Genomic DNA, 27,416 nt, shown 5'->3' with positions numbered 1-27,416 from the left:
GTGTATATTCATCCCCTGGCAGTTTCATTTATTTGCTCCCTTATCCCTCTCTGCTGTCAACATTCACATAAAAAAAATATCAGGGCAGAGTTCTGCTTTGTTCTAAACTTACTCTGTAAAAGCTCCCTGGTCACTGCCCACATTATATACAAAATAAATAATTAGTCTACAGCCAGCCACCTCAGATATTTCATTTCACTTTCAATTTGTATACCACCTTTCTATATTACTATACACAAGGCAGTTTACAACCTGAAGAAGCAACAAAATAAACAGGCAAGAATAATACAGCTAATAACAATCTGATCCAATAGGAAAATGTCACAATAAAAACATAACTCAACATAATATATCATAATATGTTTTACAACTCCCCTCTTTGAAAACTGGTGTGTGTGTGTGGCACGGAATATCAATCTGGGCTTTGTGCTTAAAGTGGTCCCTTGAATGTGCATCAGAAATTTTCATTCCATCAGTGTTCCAAGCACATGTTGTATTAAATTGTGTGCTGAACCTGCCCCCCCCTTTTTAAATGTGTGTGGTATTCAGACTTGAAGCACAGAACTGTGTCCTACATATAAGTACCAAATCTCATGGAGAACCCAGGCACAGAGTGCACACACACACCCCGGACAGATGATTAGTGTATTGATAGGAAAACAGATTGAAACAGAAACTTCATGGGATTAAAAATTGGCCACAACTTTATTGATAAGAGATGGAAGTAGGCTTTGTCTCAGGCATTGGGTGTATATCCTGAATTAGCCCTTGTCCTAAAAGCAGTAATTTTTTATCAGGGTTGTGGTTGGGTTAAGGACCATCTCAAGATGCAGGTCAATGAAGCTGGACCCCTCCAGGCTACGAATGGAAGTTCTATGGTCCATCTGCCCTCCACTTGACTTCAGGACAGAACTTCTATCCAGACGCCTTTACTGTGATATTGTGCCTGCATGGGGTTGGAGTGATGCACCAAGTCACCCACCACACACGAAACTAGACTAAGGATTCCACACAACGCCTTATCCATCGAAGGTTGTGATGATTGTTATGAGGAAGGCAAAACCCTCAAAACGGGTCCAATTTGTTTGGAGGCAAATTCTTTCCTGGCCTAAAATACTGTGAACATTTTGAACTACATCAAAGTCTAAGAGCCACGGAACAAAGAGAACGGATTATAGGGTGGGCAGGAGGGTGGGGCCAAGTGAATACTTTTGCACTCTGGTCCACCGCTCTTGCCAGGACTACTTCAACAGCCTTAATTGGCCAGTTTAAAGGCAAGCCCCTGTGGCTGGCCAAGGCGATTCCAATGGCCAACTGCAAGGAGAAATGGTTTCCTCCATCCCCCAAGGAGAAAAGCTGGGCCAGGCCGCAACTGCCACCCCCTTGGAACTCGGTGAGCAACCCTTCTGCAGTGTCACTGTCCAAGAGAGGAAAAAAGAAATGGAATGCTGAATGGACTGTTTAGACCAGAGACCTTAACTTACCTTCAACCAGAGCCAGGGAAACTATAGCACTTCAGCTCAGTCTAGCTAGCGTACCCAGTTGCCAAGGATGATGGGAGATGTAGTTCCTTAACATTAAAAGTTCATAGGTTTTTGAAAATTGGCATAAGCCATGAAATTCAGTGAAAATTATTGGTTTAAATGTGTATCTGAAATGCACACGAAAGCTCATACCAATAACAAACTTAGTTGGTCTCTAAGGTGCTACTGGAAGGAATATTTTTTATTTTGTTTCGACTACGGCAGACCAACACAGCTACCTACCTATAACTAGAATTATTGGTTTAAGACACTTTCCAGAATTAGGACTATAGTTTGCTAGTCTATATCACCCCCCCCCCCCAACCATCCAGGTAGGCTCAGGACATGTAATTTAAAAAAGGGATCGTGAGCACTCGTTCTCACTAATACAATATCTCAGTTCCACCCCCACCATTGAAATTATACATCAGAGTAGAGATGATACAGTATTACTGCTGAACTGAGTCCTTAGTGTATTAGAGCTGCTATTGCAGAAAGCAGATTACTTACTGATCACTGCTTTATCGCAGGCTGTGGGAGGATTTTGAAGTGACCCCCCATTTTTTTTAATTAAAGTTGTTTATTACTTATTCATTAAGGCCATCTTTAATCTGCTGCTACCATGCAATAGGCAGCCTTTCCAGTAGTGTTTTTTATTATTAAAAAAATTGCTTACATACAAATGGCTATCAATAAAGGAAGCCTTCATCATGGAGGAGGCTGGGGGGCTGACATGCATTAATAGTGCTATTATCCCCAGGCAGCAAAAAAAGGCTATTAATGTATTTCACTGCAACCAGCAGTGATGATTTTCCATGGAAGTAATGATTCAAAAGTGTCCTCTTGCCACCCTAGGGGAAATCATGACACTTTGTCACATCAAACATCTCATTCAGATACCTTAGTTTTTGCAAGTGGGGAGAGTCATTCTGTCATGTAGGGCAGCCTTCCCCCAAACTGGTGCCCTCCACCCAAAAAGAAGGTGCTTTGAATTTTCATTTCAGTATTTACAACTTCCACATGCAAGGAATTGATTTCCTGACCTTGAATTCAAACTGTTATTGTAGTAACAGGGATACGTTTTAGCTAGTTCACTTCCAACGGATGCTAAAAAAGGGAAAAAGTAAGTATGAGCTATATTTTCATTTCCAGCTGCTGCTTGGGGCATGAATGAACTAAAGGAAGGCTAGAAGCATGTTACAAAACAAAACAAAACAAAACAAAACACCGTAGCAACTTGTATAAGAAACCATCAATGAAGGTTGTAGGTTTTCCTCCATTTAATGCCTTGGATTATCATGGATAATAGTACAGTGGTGCCCTGCAAGACGAATGCCTCGCAAGACGGAAAACCCGCTAGACGAAAGGGTTTTCCGTTTTTCAATGTGCTTCGCAGGACGAATTTCTCTATGGGCTTGCTTCGCAAGATGAAAATGTCTTGCGATTCTTGCCATTTTTTTCCGCTCCACACCCCCTTTTTCTAAGGCACTAAGCTGCTAATAGCCTTTTACCAGCTAATCCGCTAATCCCTTAAGCCTTTAATAGCCGCTAATAGCCGCTAAACCGCTAATAGCGCTAATCCGCTAAGCCGCTAATAGGGTTGCTTCGCAAGACGAAAAAACCGCTAGACAAAGAGACTCGTTGAACGAATTAATTTCGTCTTGCGAGGCACCACTGTAGTTTTTTGTAAAGTCAGTAGAAGAGGAATTACAAATTTCAAGGCCTTCAAGATACATACACTAACTACATACACTAACATAACTAACTTCTTTTCTATAGGAGGTAAAGGAGATAAAACCCTTAGTTAACACCATATAGCCAACTTGATTGAGGGCGAGTCCTTTTCATCAAACACTCAGCATATCATAGAATCATAAAATTGTATAGATGAAAGGGGCCACAAGGGTCATCTAGTCCAACCCCCTGCAGTGCAGGAATCTTTCACCCATGGCCCTGGGATTAAGAGTCTCATGCTCTCCTGACTGAGCTATCTGGCCTCAGGGCAAAGCGAGAAATGTGAGGCCATTGCATAGATGTCAAACGTGTGTTTGCTACATTCATATATACAGCCTATCTCTTTCCACAAGCATGGAATACATGCGGCAGAGAAGTACATCAACCCAGGGATGAGTAGATTCCTTTAGTTCTGCTCCATTATTTCATAGTTCTTTGTTTCTGCTCTGATTTCCATATGGCAAGAACGTTGAATTTTGGAATGTTGATGGTAAACCTATAAAAGATGCCGTGTTCATTCTTTTGATGTATAAATAGTTGAGAGCCCAAGAGAGAGAGAGAGAGACTTTTTTGTTGTTGTTGCCTTTCCGGAGGTCTGAACCATAAAGTAAAATGTAAAACAGCAAATCTTGAATAGAAAATACCTTGAATAGAAAATAATAGTTGCTTTGCTCTGAAATTTTACACACACACACACACACACACACACTGATTTCCTGTGGACACTCTGGAAATATAACCCTAGAGGAATGCCAGAAGCTTTGGAGAAATTGAGCAGATCTTTGTAATCATCCTCACATGCTGGTTGGGACTTTTTGGTGCTTTTGGTTCTGCTGATTGAAACTCCAAGGTTCTGATTCAGATAATTGGTTGTTGGGTTTTTGTAGGTGTTAAGGGTTTAGTTTGGATTTAAGGCAGCTGAGAGATTTTAAATTCCACTTTACAGCTGAATTGCTTGGGGAGGTAAAAAACTCTTTCTGAACAATTTTTTTTTGGGGGGGGGGGGGTCTGGGTTTGGTGTTAATTTCCTGATAGAAATTGTCAACACACTTTATAGAGGATGGACTACTGGTGACTGGAATTCATAACAGGTACAGACAAGAACATCAGATACCTGGGGAAAGAGTTTGGCTTCTCAATAATGTGGCAGATCACTTCTGAGGAAGCTGAAGTTCCTCAGGAGAGAGAGGTGCAAATATACTGACTGTCTCCCGCCAATGGCCCTTCATCCCCAAAGTATTTGTAACTCTGAAATTGTACTGTATTTCATTTGATGTACAGGTGCATTGCTTAGCACTTACCTCAAAACATGAATTACTTTACCCTTTTTGTTACTGGATTCTTGTGGAGTGCTGTTTAAAATAATTATCCTGTCATTTGTAACTGAGGCTCTCAGTGGCTATAAGTGCAAGCAGCTTCGCTCCACAGTTTAATATTGTATCCTGCATGCATAAATACTTCACAGCCGTATTTTTCTCCCATATAAATTGGAACTTTCTAATATGCTGTTCCTGAACATTTATTATAGCTCCGAGCAATGCATTTCAATTGGTTTTACAAACATTTTTATGGAGATACCCTGAAGAGCAAAGTCTAAACAATTGGTTTGTAGATTTTTAGTATCTCAATTATTTTCTTCCACAAAGACCCAATATTCAGTAGAAAATACATAAAGCATATTTGCGTTTCAGCCTGGCTATTAAAGTTGGAGGAAATTTATGGGGAGAAGAGGAGAAAAAGCTGAGTCAGTTATCTCACTGTGGTTGGGATATTGCTGATTTGATTTGCAGTTATCGTAGGAGCACAGAAATTGGAATATATTATCCTTGTCTCATTTTCTAGCTCCTATAATAACCAATATCTAACATTATGCAACATTAGGAAATGGACGGAATAAACCTCTGCAGTGTATCATGATGCTGATCTCTGCTGTTTATAGAGTTTTCAGACTGTATAAAAGGTCACTGTTCATAGTAACCAGCCTACTGAAGCCTTTCTTCCTGAATGTGACCTCTAGGTGATTTGCCACATGATGGCAGAATAGGGCTGTGTAAATTGGGGTCAGGAATCGCTGGGAACAAAGGTGTGTCCTGGGTACTTTAGCATCTTCTCTTTATGAACTAGAACAAGTGTGTGCAGAAGGTAGACTGGGTTGAATTGCCACAGATGGACAAGCATTTCTGACTTCAAACCATAGCAGCAACAAAATTCCTATTTATCTGCAAAATTTGGGCTGTTGAAATGAAGAAAGCTAACCACACACAGAGAGACAGACAGACATACAGACAGACAGAGACTGACTGACTTTAACTCCATTTCATTTCTGGTACTGAAAACAAATGTCTAGGCTCAAGATGTGCTGAAAAACACACAGTTCTCTAATTATGACTGTGTGAATCTGGTTGTAGGACTGCGAGTGCTTGACTCTGGTTGGTGGACTGGGGGGACAGTCTAGCAAAAGAACAAAGTAGATCTCACAAGCCTGAAGTCTGTCCACCCTGGCCGGTCTAAAGATTGATTTTCAGACTGAACATTGACTTAGCCAACACTCAGGAATTGCTGTTTTGCAAGCCTCATTAATTGTTATTAGACAGATGAAGTATGGTGACAAACAGGGGTATTAAAATGACATTTATATTTGGTAGGAGGAGGGGGTCTGGTGAAAGCATTCTTCAGTATATGGATGAACACACCAAATGTGGAATTATGTGCCTCTGGAAATGTTCTTCTCCGTTTTCATCGTAAAAGGGCTGTGAAACCTTCCTTATTTCATTGGGCTTTTGAGATTTCTCCCTAGAGCAATTTTCACAACAAGGTGATACATTTTGTAGTTAGTTATTGGCTTTTTAATTTTTGAAGTTAGTTTTATTATTGTAGTGTTTGTTTATAACCACCTATATTGCAAGATAGAACACATGCTGGAAAAGCAGAGTGTATGTATCTTTTTTCCTATAAAGCAGTAAATGACCACAGGGTAACTGGCAACCTGTAATAATCAGGTTGTTCAAAGTCTTCATTTCAAATTGAGTGTCTTGTGCTTGTATACATTGCTTTCTCCCTCATTTTTAATTATTAGCACACAGCAATGCATTTTACATGTTTTCATATTGTGCTAATGATGCATTTGCTACCCATGGTTGGATTTTTGTATAGGCAGTTTGAGTAATGACGTAGGAGTGTGTTTCAATCACTTCATGTATATTATCTCAGTAATTCTTACAATTGTGCAACAGGTCTGTATTATCCATGTTTTGCTAGTGGAGCAGCGAAGCAACAGTGACTTGCTTAAGGCTATTTAGTGAGTACATGACTGAACCAAGATATTAACCTCATCTTCTTGGGTTGCATGCTTTACAGACTGCATGCTGTCCTACTGTCAGACAAATATAGAACACTAGAAGCAGGACTTTTTCAGTGTTAGCCCCCTCATGTTTTTGAACTCTATTGTGAAAGAGGTACACCCACATGACCCCATTTATATCAATTTTTAATGGACCTTAAAACCTCTTCTGCCTTATTTTATTGAGATATTCACTGACACATTTTTAGTTTGCTGTTTTAGTTTCGAATTGGATTGTTGTTGTTTTTCAACCCCTGTTTTAGCCAGTTTTTATAAACTACTTCTTGAGAGCTTTGACCTGGAAGGTGACATGAATCCCACAAGTAAGATACAGACTTCATTTGCGTGCACAGCGATTGCATATGGGAGAATGTGGTATTACAGTGACAGTATATAAACACCCAGCTTATATACATTCGTTTAGAATATCTTTGGAAAGTCATACAGTCGCGCATGGAGAGAGCCCTCTCTCCCTGTGATGGATCTTCCTGTTCCAAAGTTCCTCACTGGGTGGAGAGAGCCCTCCATTGTGTACATGCAGTAGCAGCTTCCAGGAGCTGCAGTTATTGCAGATGCGGACCAGAGCATCCTCACATGCCCCCACATAATGCCATTCATGAAAGAACTTCACTGGCTGCCATTATGCTACCAGGACATATTTAAGGTTCTTCTATTGACTTATAAAGTCCTAAACAACATCGGACCCAGCTACCTGAGGGAGCATCTTCCCCCATACTGAGCTGCTGAGCCACTGATATCAGCTAATGAGGGCTGCCCAGGTGTGGCACAGCCTGCTGAAGTCTATTTTGTGGAGACAAGGAGAAGAGCTTTTTTTTTTTTTGCAGTGGCTTCCTCTCTGTGAAATCATCTCCCTTTTTAGTTGTGGCAGGAACTGTTGGTTTAGGCAACTCCTGCAAACAGATCCTTTGCTCCAGACCTCTTCTGGCTTTTAGTACCATTTGGTTTAATTTTTTTATCAGGTGGGACATTTTGCTGTTTTGTACTTCAGTGGCTGGTGTGGTGGGGCTCTGCCTCTTACTTGAACTTTCTGTGCCAACCTCACTGTGCTCTGTGCCAGCTTCACTGCTGCTGCACCATTTTCCATCCAGGTTTTCTTCAGTGACTCATCTGGACAAAGATCAGATGCCTGGCAAAACCCCACCTTGCTGCACACTGCTGGTTCTGTGTGTGGAGTTTATTGTTGTGTTTTGAATGCTATTGCAGCATTCAAAAGGTCAGCAACCTTTTTCAGCCATGGGCTGGTCCACTGTCCCTCAGACCATGTGACGGGCTGGACTATTTTTTTGGGGTGTGTGTGTGGAATTAATGAGTTCCTATGCCCCACAAATAACCCAGAGATGCATTTTAAAGAAAAGCACACATTCTGCTCATGTAAAAACACCAGGCAGGCCCCACAAATAACTCATAGATTCATTTTAAATAAAAGGACACATTCTACTCATGTAAAAACATGCTGATTCCCGGACTGTCCGTGGGCCGGATTTAGAAGGTGATTGGGCTGCATCCGGCCCACGGGCCTTAGGTTGCCTACCCCTGCTGTATACCATCTTGGGATTTTATGGCAGGCAGCATAAAATACACATGTAAATAAACAAAGTTTTAGAATTATCTTTAAAAGTGAAACATCTGAAAATGTCTTGATATTTGAAAAAGTGCAACTGTGAAGAGAAAGAAAAATCTAACCATTGGGGTTAGAGTTCCTTTCCTAACAGTTTGTCCCCATTTTTTAAACGAGGACATAAAATGTGACCATTAGAGAACCGGTTTATCATTGTTTTCCATATGCTTGCACAAAGAGCAGAAATAAACGCATTTTGGGGTGTGTTTTTTTTAGGAAGAGTCACAGAAATTATTCAGTAGAATGCCCTAAACTTCTTAAGTCCCCTGCTAGGCCTAAATTTCCAATGTGTTTTCTTTATTGTTATCCCTCTATCATTTGCACTGTGTCTAATACATTATTGGAAGCATGCAAGTAAATTTAATTTCCGTACCAGCTGTGGTCTCTTCCTTTTGGCACAGTGTGATTGTGTGCCTGTGTTCAGAATTAAAATAGAAATGGCTTTTCACGGTGTCTTCCTGATCTGAGGGATTCTGCTAAGTACTGAGCGACAGAACGGCAGAGGATCTGGTTGAGTCAGGAAGGGATTGCATCCCCAGGACACTGCCTGCCCACACATTATATGGGTTTTATAACTGTGGTAGATAGTAAGACGGGGAGGGCACACCTGCACAGGTGATGGTAGAATCCTGAGCATTTGTGGCTCTGGTCCAGCCACAGCTTTTCTCTTAGCATCGGCTCACGGTGGAAGAAGGCTTGGACAGAGATGTTTGGAATAGCCGAGGAGGACCATTGCAAACTGACGTGACGTGGATATACAGAAAACTGAAAAATAAGAACCCAAGATTAACTGATTTGCCCATCCCTACTCTAAACACCCGGGATGTGGGTGGCGCTGTGGGTTAAACCACAGAGCCTAGGACTTGCCAATCAGAAGGTCGGCGGTTCAAATCCCCGCAATGGGGTGAGCTCCCGTTGCTCGGTCCCTGCTCCTGCCAACCTAGCAGTTCGAAAGCACGTCAAAGTGCAAGTAGATAAATAGGTATCGCTCCGGCGGGAAGTTAAACGGCGTTTCCATGCACTGCTCTGGTTCGCCAGAAGCGGCTTAGTCATGCTGGCCACATGACCCGGAAGCTGTACGCCGGCTCCCTCAGCCAATAAAGCGAGATGAGCGCCACAACCCCAGAGTCGGTCACGACTGGACCTAATGGTCAGGGGTCTCTTTACCTTTACCTTTACTCTTAACACATTTTTAATGGTATATGCCTAGAGGCAAGTGTAAATTATGAAAACAACAAACCTGCCTTTGCAGACAGGTTCCTTTTAGGGAGTTGTGACTGGGTGTGACTCTGTGTTGAATGTAGCAAACTTGGAAAGTCTCTATGTGCCTCTGAGAATTGAAAATCACCCAGTGACGAAAGCAAAATTAAAACCTGGCTGATTTTATTTTTGGTGACGGTGGGGAGGCATTAGAAGCTAACTCCCATTGACTTATAAGGCAGCCCAGGGAATGGGGAAGCTAGCTCCCACATCTTCCTTTGAAAAATCCCTTTTGAGCTACAAAGCTAGTGATAATCTCTAAATATTGACTCTTGCATAAAATCTTGGTATGGTGTGCTGAACAAAGCCAAATGGAAAGAGTGGAACACAGAGCCAGGCAAGCCAGCCTATCTGATTGCTGTAGATATGTGGATGGAGGTTGGCTTACGAGGATTATATTTCCAGTGATAAATGTCCGTGAAGGCTGATTTCCCAAGACACAAAATAAACCTTTTTTTAAAAAACGAAATAAAATCCTACTGAAAATAAAATGTACAGATAGGCAAAGGGAGAAAAATCATGACACTGTGTCATGGCTGGGTCTTGGTTAACTGTTGTTAAATTATGCCCCTAGAGGTCTCTGCAAGTGTCAATGGTTGAAATGACATTCTCAGATAGATGTTTGCTGCTGAAAAATTATATAACTGGAAATGTCTATGTCAATTCCAGTTTTTAGTATCACTCCCCCGGAAATGTTACTCTACCAGTTTAGTTGCCTGATATGTTCCATTGCATGTGGCAGCAGTGAAGTATTTATTTGGTTGGTTATTAATAACACTTGCGTGCCACTCCATAACGCAAGGTTCTCTGGGTGGCTTACAATGAACAATTATTTTATATATCTATATACAGCTCTCCAATGGAATGGTTCCCCAAACAGTAAACAACAAGACAAAATCAAATCAAAATCAGCTTGGTGCCACAGATCGACCATAAAAGAAATGATAAAAACCTGCAATTAGGACAGCAGATTAGAACAATTAAAACTCAATAAGCCTCAGAGAATAAAAATGTATTGCTTGGCACCAACAAGGCAGCAATGTAGGCGCCAAGTAATCTTCTCTGCAGAGAGAATTTCACAGATGAGTCATAATTGAATAGGCTCTTTCTCCGGGTACAAACCATCTTGCCTCACAACACAGGTGCACTCAGCCTCACTTCTTGATCTCAATGAATGTGTAAATTGATGTGCTCTGCTGTACAGTGGACAGCTTCTGACATCCTTGCATTTCTGGCACCCAATAATTCTTCCAATAGGAACTCAGAGCTGCCTCCTTGTGGTTCCCACACAGCATGCTATATAGCTGGAGAACTTGCCATGGGTTTTGGACCATTCTTGAGTCATTCGCAGAGCAAATGCAAAAATTCTGGGGAGGGGAGGAAAGGACAGTTTAAATCTGATGCACAGGCAAAACACACACGTGTTATGTTGGAACATTACTGGAATGGGAGGTTAAGGACGAACAAGTAAAAGAGGTAATGATTAGATGGGCTATGGACATAGGTAAAACTATTGAACTTTCATCATGGGAAAAATTATGGATGGAAAGTTGGAAATTTACGGCTTGTGAAGCGACAAAGGAAAATCTAATAAAGATGTTTTACAGATGGCATTTAACACCAACCAAAATATGTAAAACGTATAAAACAAAATCAGATCTGTGTTGGAGGTGTAGTCAAGTAGAGGGGACACTCATACATATGTGGTGGACAGGTGATAAAATTAAAGGCTTCTGGGATATGGTGTATGAAGAGCTAAAGAAAATGTTTAAACAAAACTTTGTTAAGAAAACACTGAAATACAGATAAGTTAGTTTCAATTAGGAATAATGAACTGTTGTAAGACTGACAGAAGCCCAAAGAACAAAAAACACGAAAAAAATGAAATATTTAAGAAATCTCAGTTTTATTAGGAAGATGGATGACACGGAAGAGGTAGTTGTTTAAAATGTGTGTTTGATCTGTAAAGTATTAGTTTAATAATGAATGACTTAATGTCATTTTATTTATGATTTTCTTTTTTCTTTATTAAGATTTAACTGTATCAGTGTATGATATTTATGTATGTTTCTGTTTTTCTTTTTTCTTTTCTTTTTTCTTTTTTGTAATCTTTCTTAATTTCTTTTTTCTTTTTCAAGTTTGTAAGTTTTGATTTGTATGTATTTGCAACAAAACAAAAAGAAAAAGAAAAAAGAAGTTTTTTCTTGGGGATATTAGACACAGATCTAGCCAGAGTTAATAAGAAAATATTACTTTACGCTACAGGGGCTGGGGGTACACTAATTGCCAAAATTTGGGGAAAAGAAACAATCCCAACAAAAAAAGACTGACGAGATAAACTATTTGACTATATTGAATTGGCTAGATTTACAGAAGCCATTAGGGGTCAGCCCAAGCAAAAAATTCAAAAATAATGGGGAAAATATAGAGAATGCCTTAAAAAGCGGTGCCCTCTAATTAATACTTGGACTTGTTTTGATTAACTTCTGCAAAATAAATTATGGCATAAAAGTTAAAAACAGAAAGAAAATGGGTAATAATGAACTAAGAAGGAGACAGTTTACCAAAAAAGAAAAGAGAACTGTGTTGAGGATGAAGGAAGTCAATTGGAAGAAAAGAAGAATTGAAATATGATACAGTATATATATATATTGTTGAGTATTTGATCTGTGTAAGTTTCCGTATGCTACTATGTTTTATTTTTATTTCTTTGATTGTGTATTATTACTTTTATGTTTAGTTTTATGAGTATGTGTGTATGTGATGTAAAATCATATATATATATAACACATGCTAATGTCTTTAGTAGAAGGCAGGGAAGCTATTGATCTAAGAATCTCTGTTCTCTGTGTTGAGCAGAAGAAAGCAAAGAGGCAGCTACACACCAACAAAACTGGGCATATTGATTTCACAGATGGAGAAACCTTGTTTTTCAATTCTTCTTTAACACTCATATTTTTGCACTTGGAAAAAAAGATTCCACTGAAGAAGGTTTATCCTGTTACTGGTGTGGCATCAGGAGAATGACATCAGGGATGTGTTGTAAACAGGCTGTCAGTCATGTTCTGGAAAGAGAGAAAGAGAGACAGAGAGAGAGAGAGGTAGACAAACCTCACAAAACAGCTAGTGAATTAGCAAAATACATTTTCCCCTCCCTTCCACACACAATCAGGACCCAGAGTGGGCTAATTAAATCCCACAATCAACAAGAGGCTGCAGATGCACAAGCTCACTTCAGCTTTGCAAATCCTTCTAATTCAAAACTCTCATGACTTTTCGGGGAGTGTGATTTGTGTTTTAAAGGCTAAGCACGTTAATCTCTCCTACATGCATCATATAATTTAATCTTATTAAAAGGAAATCCACTAAACATCCTGTTTTCCCTATCAAAACTTCTCCGGTATAAGCTGCTATGTGCAATGAGCGGTAAAGGTACACTCACCACCTGTGTAAAATCAAAATACAAAGCCACTCTCGCAGAAGTAATGTATGTTGGATTTACTGCAGTTGCTGCTTTTCCTCTTGTGTGGCGCCTATGTACCATCCTATCTCATCATAACCATGCTGCTGCTAAGGTTTGGCTTAACATGTTTGCTGAACTTCAGTTATCCCCTGCCACTATGAGCAATAAGCAGGCATTGTGGGATATGTAGTCCAGCAATATCTGGAGGGCCAAAGGTTTTCTAAGCTGTTGCAGTCCAGCTCCACTTATCCATACATCCTGGGGAAAGTGAAAATATTTACATAATACAATGTGCACGCACTCAGGTAAATGGGGATGTTCTTATAAGGAGAGTCATAGTGACCCGAGCCTACACGAACTTCACATAGGCTTGCTTAAGTAAATACAAATTTGGATGGTTATGTGTTATTCATGTGAAAACTGTAATTTGCACAACATTTCGGCAGAGGTCCCACACTTATGCAGCTCTCCCCCCTAGAAAGATTTAGGATTATTCTTTTTTAAGTATGTAAAACTCTTTTAAAAAAACAGGTTGTTTTTATTAATTTCTGCTGCCTTTATTAAGTGCAGCCAATGTTTTAACTGCTGTTGTTCAGTTTTAAGGGGGTGCAATGTGATTTTAATTGGATGGTTAGTTTATTATATTTTACAAAACTGCTTTTGTTAATTGTGCCCTAAAATGTGGTGTACAGTATATATACACCAGTTATAAATAAATACAGCCTTTTAAAAATCAGGCCTGTGCCCATTAATACAGGCAAACATTCCTGTGGAGAGAAGCGGGGACTACAAACAGTAGGTGTTTCTGTTTCTATTTCTATTTTAGTTTTAATAAGAGGCAGTGGTGATACAAGCATTGCTGACTTTCTCTTCTGAAATAATAAATATTTAGAGCAGAAAGTTACATGTTTGGTTGGCTGTCCTTGCACTTACTTCATATGAGAAAATTGGAGCTTAATACCACCTGTGCAATAATAAGTTCAACATATATTCTTCCATCCTGGCACATATAAATGCATGTGGCATTTACGTGTCACCTGTCCCTGCTGGCTATGGACAGTGCTAACAGGTGTGCAGATCGTACACCCATGTGAAATGAGCTGCATGATGCAGGCATTTTTTGCTGCTAAGCAGGGCTTTTGAATGGCAGCCATTGACAAAAACAACAACAAATGTCAATCGACTTCCATCTGTGACCAAATAGTCTCTAGTTGACATGCAGCATATGCTGAGAACACTGATGCCATTATTTCTCAGCCATTGCATTCAGTTTATTCTTAATACATACAACTAAAAATAGAATTTCCTTTTTCTAACAGGATTGCATTGCTGACTCTACATTAGTAGAAATGTCGGATGTCTTGTCAGATTTCCCCACACTCTATGTATTCAAACATTTCAGCTTTTCTTGCCATATTTCAGTTAGGTCACATACGAATTTGATGTCGTTCCTTCCAACTGAGTGCTCTAATTTGTCAAACCCATCATGCATTTATGTGTGTGTGTGTGTGTGTGTGTGTGTGTGTATATATATATATATATATATTTTCTTATCTTATACAATGTTTTGGACTTCCATTGGCCACATCTGAAGATTTTTCAATCTTTATCACTTTGTCTACATTTCTTAATTTCTCTATTACTTTTAATCGTCGAACTCTCTTCATAGTCTTCATTGCAATATTTCGCACAGTCCTCCTTACAAAACTTCTTGCAGTCCTACTAGCAATTACAATTGCTTTTCAAATAGTTCAAATATTTACACCAGTCCTCTAAGAATCTCTGGTCCCGCAGGTTTCGGATCCTTCTTGTCATTTTATCTAATTCTGCATAGTTCATTAATTTCATTTGCCACTCTTCTTTCGTGGGTAGTTCTCATCATGCATTTTCATCCTGTTCTTCTAAGTGTTTTGTTTCCTTCCAATTTTGTTCAAATAATAAACACACACCCAGCTTATTCACCCGTGCCATTTTGGAAGGTGTTGAATAATTAGGGTGGCCACAGGAAACTTCCAGTTGATGAGGCTGGAAAGAACTAGCATCTGTTTCATAGTGTTCTATGCCTAGGCAGCATTCTGAAATAAGGACTTTTCACCAAGTTCTATGTTACACCATGATGTAATGTATTAAGGCTCCCCCGGTTCCCACTATTGATTAAAGACTCCCTGATCGTTTTTCTAGCTCACACATTCATTTCAGCACTGTAAACACTGGCACAGGGCAGTGTAAGGGTTAAACAGGCTGGGAAACAAAAATCCAGACCACAGAAAGGAAAACACACAACTAGTTTTGTTCCCCAATGTAGAACTACAAGTGCAATAAAGGCTTTTAGTTATTTACTGCTTCCCATGAAGCATCCTAAAGCGACCAACCCCAAAAATACATCAACAATAAACACATATATAAAAATAAATTGAAGTCCAATGGAGGCACCCAAGAGATAATAGAGACAGCGCCCATCCTAAATGTAATGGGATGATGTTTCAAAGAAGGAACTTAGGCATCCTACACTGCTGTGAATTTGCCCATAAGAATTCAACCACCATAGCTGATAACTCCCAAACAGCAATGATTCATTGCATCTTCTGGACAGCTGTAACAAAAGAGGATGACCCGTGTCTCTCATTCTCAGGTGGAAACAAGATCTAGACCTCTCCCAGTAAGTACAAAGTGAGGCTTCACTGATGGGACAGGCAGAGCATCCTTGAATCCCCCCCCCCCCCCCGGAATTATTTTTTAAAACATTGTCACTTTGTCTTCAATCAATAAAACTGAGGCTAATTGCCTTAGATAGTTCTCTCTTAGAAGTCCCCCTTCTGCCAGCTGTTCTTTCATGCTATTTTCAGCAAAACCAGCAGAGTCAAGCTACTCCCTGTGCTAGCCTGCAATAATAGCATCCTAATCAACAGGTTGACAAAAATTCGGCCTCATGTCCTGTTGCCACAGTTATATATAGATCTTAAGCTATATCTACCCTTTAGTAATTTTCCGTTCCACTTCCTCACAGATGATGTCCTCCGGTCCTTCTCTTCATGCTCATGTTCATGGCCACCTGGTAATGCCAACAGTGGCTAAATTATATATATTTGTCTCATCGCCTCCCTCTCTATTCACTGTAACAAAGCCAGCATGGAATTCACATGTGTTTCGCAATAACTCCATGGTAGTTATGAGACACGGGTGGCGCTGTGGGTTAAACCACTGTGCTGTTTGGGCTTGCCAATCGAAAGGTCGGCAGTTCGAATCCCCGTGACGGGGTGAGCTCCCGTTGTTTATCCCTGCTCCTGCCAACCTAGCAGGTCGAAAGCATACAGTGCAAGTAAATAAATAGGTACCATTCCGGCGGGAAGGTAAACGGCGTTTCCATGCACTGCTCTGGTTTCACCAGAAGCAGCTTAGTCATGCTGGCCACATGACCCAGAAAAACTGTCTGCGGAAGTGGACAAACACCGACCTGTGAAGCAAGATGAGCGCTGCAACCCCAGAGTCATTCGCAACTAGACTTAATTGTCAGGGGTCCCTTTTTTTTGTCAGGGTACCTTTTAGATAGGCTGGCTACTTACACATGTGTCTCCAAAAAAAGAATGCGTTAGCAAAAAGAGGACACAGATTTGCTTAATGTTTGAATATGCTAGTTTATATGTGTTTGTGCAAATTTAGAAATAGTTGCTACAGTCAAGTAGAAACACATTTCACTGAAGTAGATGGATGTGACCGAACTGTGATCAGGTGGTTTGTATGTTTCATTAACCTGCTGTCTGGTTAATGGCCAATTTCAAGGCCCCCTGAGCACCCTCATTATGGTTCTTTAAACTAGACTTGGAATATAGGAGTGCCATTTGTAAAATAAGACATATGGCCTCTCTAAACGGTATATGAGGGGGCTGCTTTCTTGGTAACATAACATGTATAAATCTAACCACAGAAGGTGGCACAGGTATTGAAGTCTGACCTCTGTCATCCAATGACTCAGGCAAGGTTCAACACAAAAACTAATCAGAACACCACAGCCAGCAATGTGAGGGGTCCAATTACTTATTAGTACCTGCCACCTTCAGTGCCACTCCTGCATCCCTACCGTTTCAAGTTCATGAATAAATTTTGTGAATTATCTGGAGTGGGGAATTCATTGGAAACAATGTCCTATAAACCTATTCTGAGTTATATCTCTGAAGTATTTTTTTTATCCCCCACCTTTCAAACTCAAAAACTGAGTCACTCAAGGTCATTACCAGTAGTCAGCTCAGTCGTTTTTTTTTTAGTTTCATCAAGGCTTAACTTTGGCACTTCTTTGCAAATGCACAATATCAAAATGCAGGCTCTGGACCTGTGAAATGATTATGATAATAAGGAGACTACATTAATTTCAGCAAGTGGAGAGGTACTTACTTGTGAACAAATCAGGACTGAAGTAATCTCCCATACGCCTGGAATTAGGGACAAGCTTTTTTAGTACAGAGGATGGGATTTTGCAGTTAGGTTTTATCCCCACTTCTTTTGTGGGGGCTGTTCTCACACGGACACTTTACTGCTGTATCCTCTACTGAATGCACTACTGCTTAAAGCTTTTGTACATTTCTAGATGCTGGTTTGCTGCTTCAAATTGCTCTTGGAAGATCTAACAGTAGCTTATTGCTAGTTCTCCTGGGTTGATTGAAGGAGACAGCTCAAACTGTTCAGGAGAAAGGTGTAACTAGTTCTGTTCCTTTGGGCAGAAGCAATTAGGTGGCATCTCCTTTTTTTCAAAAGGCTGCCATGCAGCCCCTTACTCAATGCAAAGGTTGCTGCTGCTTTTTTCTTCTCAGCCTGTGGACAAAGCAGATGGAAATTTACGTAGCAGTATCAATTAAAGCAGGAGTCATCTAGTTCATTGCTTGCTCCTGAGCATCCAAAAGGAGAAAGGAGACATGGAAAAGGCAGCTTAAAGAGGAAAAATCTAAACTGAAAAATTACAGTTGCTGTTAAGCATCTCCCAGAGAGGCTAAGCCAAATGCATCTGATCAGTCAACTCCCAAGTACTGTTAGTTGCCATGAAGCTTATTGTATCTGTCTGCAAACTTACCAGTATTTAAAAAGCCATTTTCAGTTTGAGTGTAGGAATGAAGTATTTTACTGCTAAGTCTTAGAGTGGAACTAAGCTACTTCTTTGAGTCACAGTTGCTTTCCACACACGGCCTTTTCCTGAGGTGGGCAGGTCACCTGCCTCTCGCTGCTTGCCTTCCTGTCCCCAAAGCCAGATCTCTGTAAGGTAGCCGTGCGTCCGACTTTACAGAGGAGTTGTCTCTCTGTCAGAGGGCATCCTTTCTCTTTAATATTACATAAGTCCACTTTAAAGAAAAAGAAGCATAAGGGGAGAGAGCCTTGAAATTGGCCAGTTAACATTTAGCATCTCAGACAGCAGACACAAAGGTCAGCAGATCACAGTCTTCCACACACTATGGCACAATGTATTCTGTTCTATTTGAATTACAGTTATTTAATCTCAACAATTCATATACCACTAAATTGCGGTCGTCTCTAACCTAGTGTACAAGCAACTCTGCACAGAAAGGACAAAATATCAGAATTAAGGAAGTACAAGGGAAGTACATGGGAAGGAGAAGCTCTCTTCTCTGCAAGGCCACCAGCTTTTGTTTTGCCTCTGAGTAAAACAGGCAGAAGAAGATAAAATAACAAGCAGGATTTGCCCAAAATATGGAAGGCTGCTCAGTTCCTTTGGTCCTACATGGCATTGGTCACTAGGACCATTTTTAATGATGACAGTGGCTACCTGAAACTCCTGTAATTTATAAATATTTGGGGGCTGGGTGGGCTGAGGGAGAATGCATTTTAAAAATATCAGTCTGGCATTCAGAATGCCACATGCTACCCCACCCTGCGCCTTGCATTTGTAAAGAGATGCTGGAAGGCTTAGCAGTCGTCCAATAGAAGAGCCAAGGGATTGATAACAGTTCGAATGGCAGTTCTGACGGCGATTACTTCTGCACTTTAGAGAAAGTCTCTTAGGAAGACAAGGCTGCAAGATCAAGATATTAAAGATTACTTTGGCAGTGATTGACAAGAGCACCCCACAGACATTGCCACAGGTAGGAATCCTTTTGGATCTAGAGGTGGCTGAAGCACCAAGTTTATTTAGGGACCTTTAATTTTTTATTTTAAAAGGGAAAAAAAATGTTGATGTCTACAAATGTGATTCACAAACCAAGTAAGCCAGATGAATGTTTGGTCTTATTTATTTAATCTTAGTCTGAACTACCATTCACTGAGTGAAGCAGTAGAATGGTTCCAATCCTTTAGACCAATATTAAAACAGCATAATAATCAAAACAACCATCAGAACAGAGAACAGAACTCAAGAAAATCCAGGTAATAAGAAAACTTCAGTTCAGCTTCAAGTCTGGCCTGTGGTCCATCTAGTTCAGTATTGTCGACACTGACTGGCAGTGGCTCTGCAGGGTTTCAGGAAGGACCAAATGAAGGAGAAGCTTTCCCACAACTCCACCTGGAAGCATGCAAATCACTGAGCTACAGACCTCCCACAATTGACAGAACCAAGTAAGCAAGAACATGGCAACAGTTTTTACAGTTCATGTGAACAACAGTTGTGCAGTCTAAAACTATGCAAGCTAGTGTATTTCCTTTTAAACCAGATGTGCTGGAGGAGACTCTTGAGAGTCCCATGGACCGCAAGAAGATCAAACCTATCCATTCTTAAGAAAATCAGCCGTGAGTGCTCACTGGAAGGACAGATCGTGAAGCTGAGGCTCCAATACTTTGGCCACCTCATGAGAAGAGAAGACTCCCTGGAAAAGACCCTGATGTTGGGAAAGATGGAGGGCACAAGTAGAAGGGGATGACAGAGGACGAGATGGTTGGACAGTGTTCTCGAAGCTACCAACATGAGTTTGACCAAACTGCGGGAGGCAGTGGAAGACAGGAGTGCCTGGCGTGCTCTGGTTCATGGGGTCACAAAGAGTCGGACATGACTAAACAACTAAACAACAACAATATTACCTGAAAGTGGCTATCTAGACACAATGAGGCTATTATGCATTCTAAACATACTGACCTACCAGAGTAGTCTGGAGAGGAACCTCAGGGGTGAAACACTTTGTACGCAGAAGTATCTGGGTTCAAAACCAGGTACCTTCAGATGCAAGGATCAAGTTGCGGGTGGTATGAAAGACATCTGATTGTGATCTTGGCGAGCAGCTACTAGTCACTGTAGACTGGGTGAGGGAACTGTAGCCCTCCATATCTTGCTTGATTCCAACTCCCATCATACTTTATCTTTGGCTATGCTAGCTGCAGCTGATGACAACTGGAATTGGAGAACATCTGGGTGGCCACAGGTTTCCCACACCTGTAATTGACAGCACTGGGCTAGATGCACCAAAGAACTTAGTCTAAGGCAGCTTCATATGTTCATAATGGGCATGCTTTCCTTCTTCAGAATAGCACAACTGTGAGGGTAGAGATAATTGGGAATGGCCAGTCAATTTGTTATGCACCAAGCTGCTAATGTGTCAATTTGTTCTGATGAATGAACCGTGCGAGGCCCCTGTCCTGTGTGAGACTAAGTGAGCAGAGCCATTTGAAATATAAGGCAGTCAAATACCATAGCAATTCAGCATGCCAAATAAGTAATACAAAACTGGAAAAATCAAGTTTGTATTATAATTATGATTATCCTTTTCCCATTCAATACGGCTTCGTTTAATGGGCAGCTTATATGCATAAAAAGCATAGGATAACTGGGTATTAAAATAAAGATATTTCTCTTTGGGTGGAATAGCTCATAAAACTGATGATGAGTTTTATTCTGTCGGAGATATTTTTTCCCCCATGCTGCATTTGTGCCTCATCTGGAATGTGTTGGTTGGTTGTTTGGAGGGGGAAAGGATTTTGCGAAAGGGTTGTGGTTTTATGTTTTGCAATGTTTCATTCAAATGTTACACATGAGATTACTTTGATAGATTGTGCCTTCTGCAAATGTTGCTCTTGACGTTCAGTTTTATTTCATATTAAGGAATATGATTTATTTTATCGCATTTATATATTGCTTTTATTCTATGATGGAACTCATGGAGCTGTATATCAGTTTCCCAGGTGGTCTCACATACAGTTACTGACCAGACCTAGACCAGGTTAGCTTCAGCAAGCTTGCAGCACCACGTCCCTTTGTGCTATACCCTGAGCCTGTATTTCTGTCAGCCACATACAGTGGCATAAATTTTATAATCCTTGAGAATTTTTTTTTTTTTAAAGCTATATATAAGAGGAAGCACATACTCTTCGGAAAAGGTAACAATTGGTATTGTGTTTTGAAAGTAGCCATTGCAAATTTTGGGAGTGGAAGATTTTGGGCACCACATGGTGGAACAGAGTCTCAAACAAGCTCTTCCAAGCTTACATTCCCAGCATGTTCACACTCCTCTCTTGGTGACGTCTACGCTGGCTTGATCATGGCCACAGAATGGAAGATGGCAGGATCCCCAGGTCCGTTGGCAGACCAACTCTGTGTTACAAATATGTTTGCAAATGAGAAGCCTGGCAGCATCAACCCCACTGTGTGAAAATCCCTTGCAGACGAGCACAGTGCCTGGAGACAGACGGTCAGGTTGTGGATCCACAGCAGTGGCCAGAGGAGGAGTGTAGAGAGAAGAAATGGCACAATGCATCTGCATCAGCAGAACCAGATGCCTTCATCTGTCCCAGCTGCAACAAAACATGTCTCTCCCATATCTGTCTCTAAAGCCATAGCAGGTGCTGTAACTCTCCAATGGTTTGACTTCACTCCAAAAGGCACACTCCTCTATTGGCTCCCGAGACAGATGCCAGCTTACAACAAAATATATTCTTGTGGTCAGGTTGACTGAGCCACGCCTTTGAGGCAGGGTTTTGAATCCCTGGGATTGAAAACCTTTTAGGAACACAGGAAGCTGCCTTATACTGCGTCAGACAATTGTTCCATCTAATTCTGTATTGCTCACACTGACTGGCAGCAGGTTTCCAGGATTTCAGAGAACAGTCTCTCCTCACTGAGCTATGGCCCTTCCCTGAACTATTCCTAGCTATCTGACAAATTCCTTAATTTGCATCCAGACCCGATTCTTCCTATTTAAAGATAGAGACCAATAAGAACAAATCCTGATCCTAGTGCACCTATTGTTCTGGAAAACAAGTGAAAGTAATTCCTTTTCTGATTTTAGTGTGCTACACATGTTTTCTGTATGACCCAAGTAATGCATTGTGCAGTGCGAGTTCTCTCTAGCCATGATAGCCTGTTATCATTCAGGCAAGAGGGCAGTATTGAACTAAGGACAAAACCGCTTGGTTCCTACAATGTTCTTTAAAGAGGAGTATATACATTGGGTCTTCCTTCACTCAGATATTTCTCTTGGCGGTTCACATAGTTATTTCTATATGACAGCTCTTTATCTGTTACTGAAATAGATAAATCAAGAGGAATTTACCTTGGTCCTTGTACTATTTTACAAAATGTTTCTAGAGTAGGGCTTTCGCCCCACCCTTTATTACAGCACCACAACTCATTATAGAAAGAATAGCTGTGACATTTCTTGAGACCAAAGGAAAACACTGTGGTATCTACTCATTTCAGCTGAAAACAATGAACTGAAATTTTTTTGTTAAGTTTTTATTTTGCAAATGAGACAAAGTACAGCTATTAAGGAGTAATTAAGCTCCACCTTCTGCCCACCTCCGAACATCCAGCAAGCTCATAGCTCCCCTTCATTTACCAGTGACAAATGGTGTGGTTTTCAAGAATTAAAGAATTAAAAGTAAGAAAGAGCAAAACTAGAAATAAGCTTGCCTCTGAGGGCTGCTTCCCACAAGTCTATTTTCCTGTATACATTGCTATTATTGGTTGCTGAAAACCACAGGAGTGGAGAATGTTCTTGTGCCTGAGTTCTGCTTTAGAGTTTCCCACAGGATAAGCACCATGAGAGCAAGATGCTGGCTTAGGTGGGCCAGCAGGTGCTTCTTGCATTCTTACCATTTAAAGAACACATATTATTTAGGAAACATGCATGGCAAAACATTTGGGCTGCATGGAAAACTTGATGGGAATTCATTGCCAGTTGTGGCTTCCTGCTGCCTGTACACAACTGAGAACAGACAAGTGTCTGCATTGCATGCTACGAAAGTGTGGTAACCTATGTAGGAAATCTTCCTATGAAAACAGCAGTCACTTTTGTGGTACTTCATAAGGACTAGCAAATTGTTGTGGCACAAGCTTTCATGGGACAAAGCCCACTACATCGGATACATGGAGCATTTTCTCAAGTTGACAGGTGTATATGCACATAGCTGTGGACTCTGCAATGTAGAGTAAAATAAATATCTGCTTGCCAGCGTAGGATAGTGCATCATACATCTGGAGACGTGGACTTTATTTTATGAAAACTTTATGCCATAATAAATTTGCTAGTCTGCATGGTCCCACGAGGCTTTTAGTCTGTTGCAGCAAAACCAGCAAACACAGTTACCTTTTTGGAAATGTTCTTGCATGAAGCTGCTTTCAGGGGTGTCTTGAGTGCATTTGGAGGCGGTTAGGAAGTTGGTCTAAATTGCCACCTGAGTACACCTTCAAACCCATCATAATATGGAACCAACTGGTAACCCTCCAACCTTTCTGAGAAGCTCAAGCTCAAAAAGATATACTGACTGTTAAAGGTAAAGGTAAAGGGACCCCTGACCATTAGGTCCAGTCACGGATGACTCTGGGGTTGCGGTGCTCATCTTGCTTTATTGGCCGAGGGAGCTGGCGTACAGCTTCTGGATCATGTGGCCAGCATGACTAAGCTGCTTCTGGCGAACCAGAGCAGCGCACAGAAATGGCGTTTACCTTCCCACCGGAGTGGTACCTATTTATCTACTTGCACTTCGACGTGCTTTCGAACTGCTAGGTTGGCAGGAGATACCGACTGTAGCAATATCCTATTTGTTTGTCCCCCATTGATATCGCACTACCCATAGCAGAGACTTAACTGAAATGTTAATGGTGAGTCTCCTGCCCACTCCCTCTGATATATAAGAGGCACACCCCTATATTGCAACAGTGATATTTTCTCACCTGGTCAACAGTTTATTTAAATCTATTTGTTATTTCAGCACTTTGAAAAGGAAAGACCTAGTGACTTGCTAGTCTCCCTCCCTCCCCCTTTCTCCTTCCTTGTAGCATTGATTTGTTGTCTTATTTAAATACAGAGTTCAGTATTCAGGTATGTAAGTGCAACATAAATAAAATGGCATACCCAGCAGAGCCAGAGGGGCTATCTCTTCCTGGGAGCTGAAATAATTTACGACAGGCTAAGGCAACAGCATAAATATTGTTGGGGGTTTATCACAACCAAAGACTATAAGCCGCATTTGGAGCCGGTGGGCTTGGGGAAGAGGAGAAAAGAGAGAAGGGGGAGAGACGGTGGGTGGGTTGTAAAATATCTAGCTAGTTAGATATCACAGAGAGAATTTGCAGAGCTAAGTTGGGGTGAAGCGAGCAGTTGTGCCTGTAAGTGGCTTGATTTCATCTTTGTGCAAGCCATTCACAAAAAATTTCCTGTGGACTTGCTATTGGGAAGGAGTGGGAGAGAGGTTACTTTATCTTGGTGTTACAAAGCCCTGGAGGAAGAGGAGCAAAACCACATATGAGAAAGATGTTGGATTATTTGGGCATGATTTCCTAATGGAAAGGAGAAGGTATGCTGAGTGCAAGAGAGGATCCAGAAGCTTTTTGTGTGGTGGAAAGGCAGAGCATGGCTTTGATCTGATTTAAGAGTAAAAGGAGATCTCTTGTCATTTTTGCCACCATGTCAATGATGATATCAGCGCACCAAAAAGTGACCACTACTACCAGCACCACCTTTTCTTCAGCAGCCTCTGCCATCAGTAAACTGGTAGGTAACTGTTCTTCCATTGGTTTGCATGTTTCCAAGGCACTACATCCAGAAATGTCCCTGTTGAAACAAATAAATGTTGCAAAATAAATCCTATGTTCTCTGCAGTCTTTAGAATGCATATCCTGAATGCATGGGTGTTTCCTTTGGTCTGCATAGAGTAGTAGTACACAGAGTTAAAACTTTTCTCTTTTTTTGTTAAACTTGTGGGGTTTTTTGCCTTTGCATTTTTGCATTTGCTGATGTCTGTGGTGTTGCACAGGAAAATACAGCAGCAGTTTGGGATGGGTGGCGGAGGGGGGAGTGGGTGTGGTGGGCGTGAGAGAGAAAAGCCAGGGGAAAGGAACTTTGCTAGAGACACAGGGATTATTCAAAATTCAATTTGTGTTTAAGTGCATGCTAATAAGGTGGAGGACAGAGTAGGAGCTCAGAGCTCACAAGAACGTCATGGAATGAAGGAATAAATTAATTTCTAGGCTGCAGTTGTTCTGTTTCAGCTCAGCTACAAATTACTATGGAAATTCATTTCCCCCCTCCCCCTTTTCTTTCCTTCCCCATTCTCTTTTTCTCTCTCCTCCCAAGGCTTTAAAACGAGGAGTCAGCTGAAATTTAGTGCATGATGTATAGAGGTGCGCTGAGCAACTGGAGAGGGGAGGTGGGGAGAGCAGGGAGAGATGAATTACTCAATTCATTTAAACTAACAACAGCAACAGCCTTCTTTTTGTTGTAAAGCTCTGGATCAGCAATTTTGCTCTGTACTTCCGCAAGGCTGCTGCTGCTGCTTTGGCGGGTGGGGAAATCATTCCTTTTAAACATGCACACACCCTGGAAACAAAACCACAGAGAGGGGGCTTCTCATCCTTTGTGATACAGGAACATGCACACATATGCAAGCACCCACCCACCGTTGATTTGGGGCTCCTCTCTTCTCATGCAACATACGTAAGGCAGAGAGGCATATATAGCTTTTCTTTGAAACCTCTGCTGTCTTCTCTAACAGCTCCGCCAGCAATTTAGCTCCTAGGTTTCTGAAGTCAATTACAGCCTTCCTTTCTCACCTGATAAATCATCAACCCAAACCTATTTGTTTGAGGCGCCAGCCCTTGCCTCTAGTCTGGAGGCTGCTAGGAAAAGATGTGAGGCGCACTCAGGACAGGAGGGCCCAGGGTCACATAGCAGGAAATCAGCACCCAAGGACTGGCCAATCCATCAGAAGGCGGCACTGCGGTGAGTAGTCCTTTGGCCAAGTCCTAAATCACTTCACCAAACACCACTCCCCAAACCTCAAGCCCAGCACCTTTATTGACTGCATCACCACTTAATTAATATTGATTGCTCCTTTGGATCAGGCTAGGGGAGCACAGCCTTTGCCTTTAAATTGAAAGGTCACCCCCTCCATGCACCCCCCCTTGTGCTTCCCCTTTACATTTGGACGCACAATTCCCATCTCTCTTTGCAGCAGACTAAGCTGGAGGCCAGTACAAAGGAACTCTCCAGAGCTGCATTTGCTGCAGGGATATATTAATCCTTTCCTTACCTGCTGTTTCTGCGAGATGAACCCCCAGGGGCATATTTTTTAAAAAAAGCTTCCCTTGGCAAAGTAGTTCACAGCCAATAATTTGAAATTACACTGAGGTAGGCAGATAGATGATTTGACAAAAATCATTGCCAGTGTATTTGTGTCGCTGCAGTGCAGCCTAAAACGTGGTTATTGTCTCTCTTTACTCTAGTAATATCCCCTGCTATCAGCAGGTTTGCTTTATTACTCTTGCAGCTAATAAAATATTTTTCTATTGAAGGGGGAGAGGAGGGATTTCTTTCCCAGATCACTCTCCTGCTACCTGGTATAGATCTGAAAGTTCCTTACTTCCAGAAGTTGCATTTGTCACCTGCAGGTCTAATTGCAAAAGAAACAAACCAAACCAAACCAAACCAAACCAAACCAAACCAAATCATTGGATTTAAAAATATAGTGGTACCTCGGGTTAAGAACTTAATTCATTCCGGAGGTCCATTAACCTGAAACTGTTCTTAACCTGAAGCACCACTTTAGCTAACGGGGCCTCCCGCTGGCACTGTGCCACCAGAGCACGATTCCTGTTCTCATCCTGAAGCAAAGTTCTTCACCCAAGGCACTATTTCTGGGTTAGGGGAGTCTGTAAACTGAAGTGTCTGTAACCTGAAGCATATGTAACCCTAGGTACCACTGTACTTTCCAAGTGAAAGCTAGCAGGTAGATTTGTCAGAGGCAAATGTAGCGGGGGGGGGGTCAATTTCTCCCTTGTACACAGAGCTGATTCAAAGCTATTTCCTGTGGGCACATGGTTCACTCCTCACATGATTGTAGTTTTGGAATGCATATTACAACTGGCTTGTTGGAAATGTTACCTTATGACAGAATGTATCTGCAAGTGGAAAGTTTAAAAATTGATGAGGCATGTTTTAGCATTCAGCCCAGGAAAGCAAAGGTTTATAAAAAGCACTGACTTTGTTTTTAATGAAGGTATGTATTTTGTTTGCTACCAAATGATGTGAGCTG

General features: G+C 41.2%; 1 protein-coding gene across 3 annotated transcripts in view; it reads left to right on the top strand.

The window, feature by feature from the left end:
• The window catches only part of DPP6 (dipeptidyl peptidase like 6), a 486,229-nt gene that overhangs the window by 70,909 nt on the left and 387,904 nt on the right, over nucleotides 1–27,416 (top strand). The window contains exon 1 of one of the 3 annotated variants that reach the window (XM_083406242.1): nucleotides 24,629–24,877. The exons of the other annotated variants lie outside the window; for them this stretch is intronic. Coding sequence (XP_083262368.1) covers nucleotides 24,791–24,877 — 87 coding nt within the window. The 5' untranslated portion in view covers nucleotides 24,629–24,790. Of the gene's footprint in view, nucleotides 1–24,628; nucleotides 24,878–27,416 lie in introns of those variants that run through there. 3 annotated transcript variants of the gene reach the window in all.

This window comes from Podarcis tiliguerta (genome assembly GCF_965153285.1).
Source record: "Podarcis tiliguerta genome assembly, chromosome: 12".
NCBI lineage: Eukaryota > Metazoa > Chordata > Lepidosauria > Squamata > Lacertidae > Podarcis > Podarcis tiliguerta.
The sequence above is the reverse complement of the archived record's forward strand: the minus strand, read 5'-3'. Positions and strand labels throughout refer to the sequence as shown.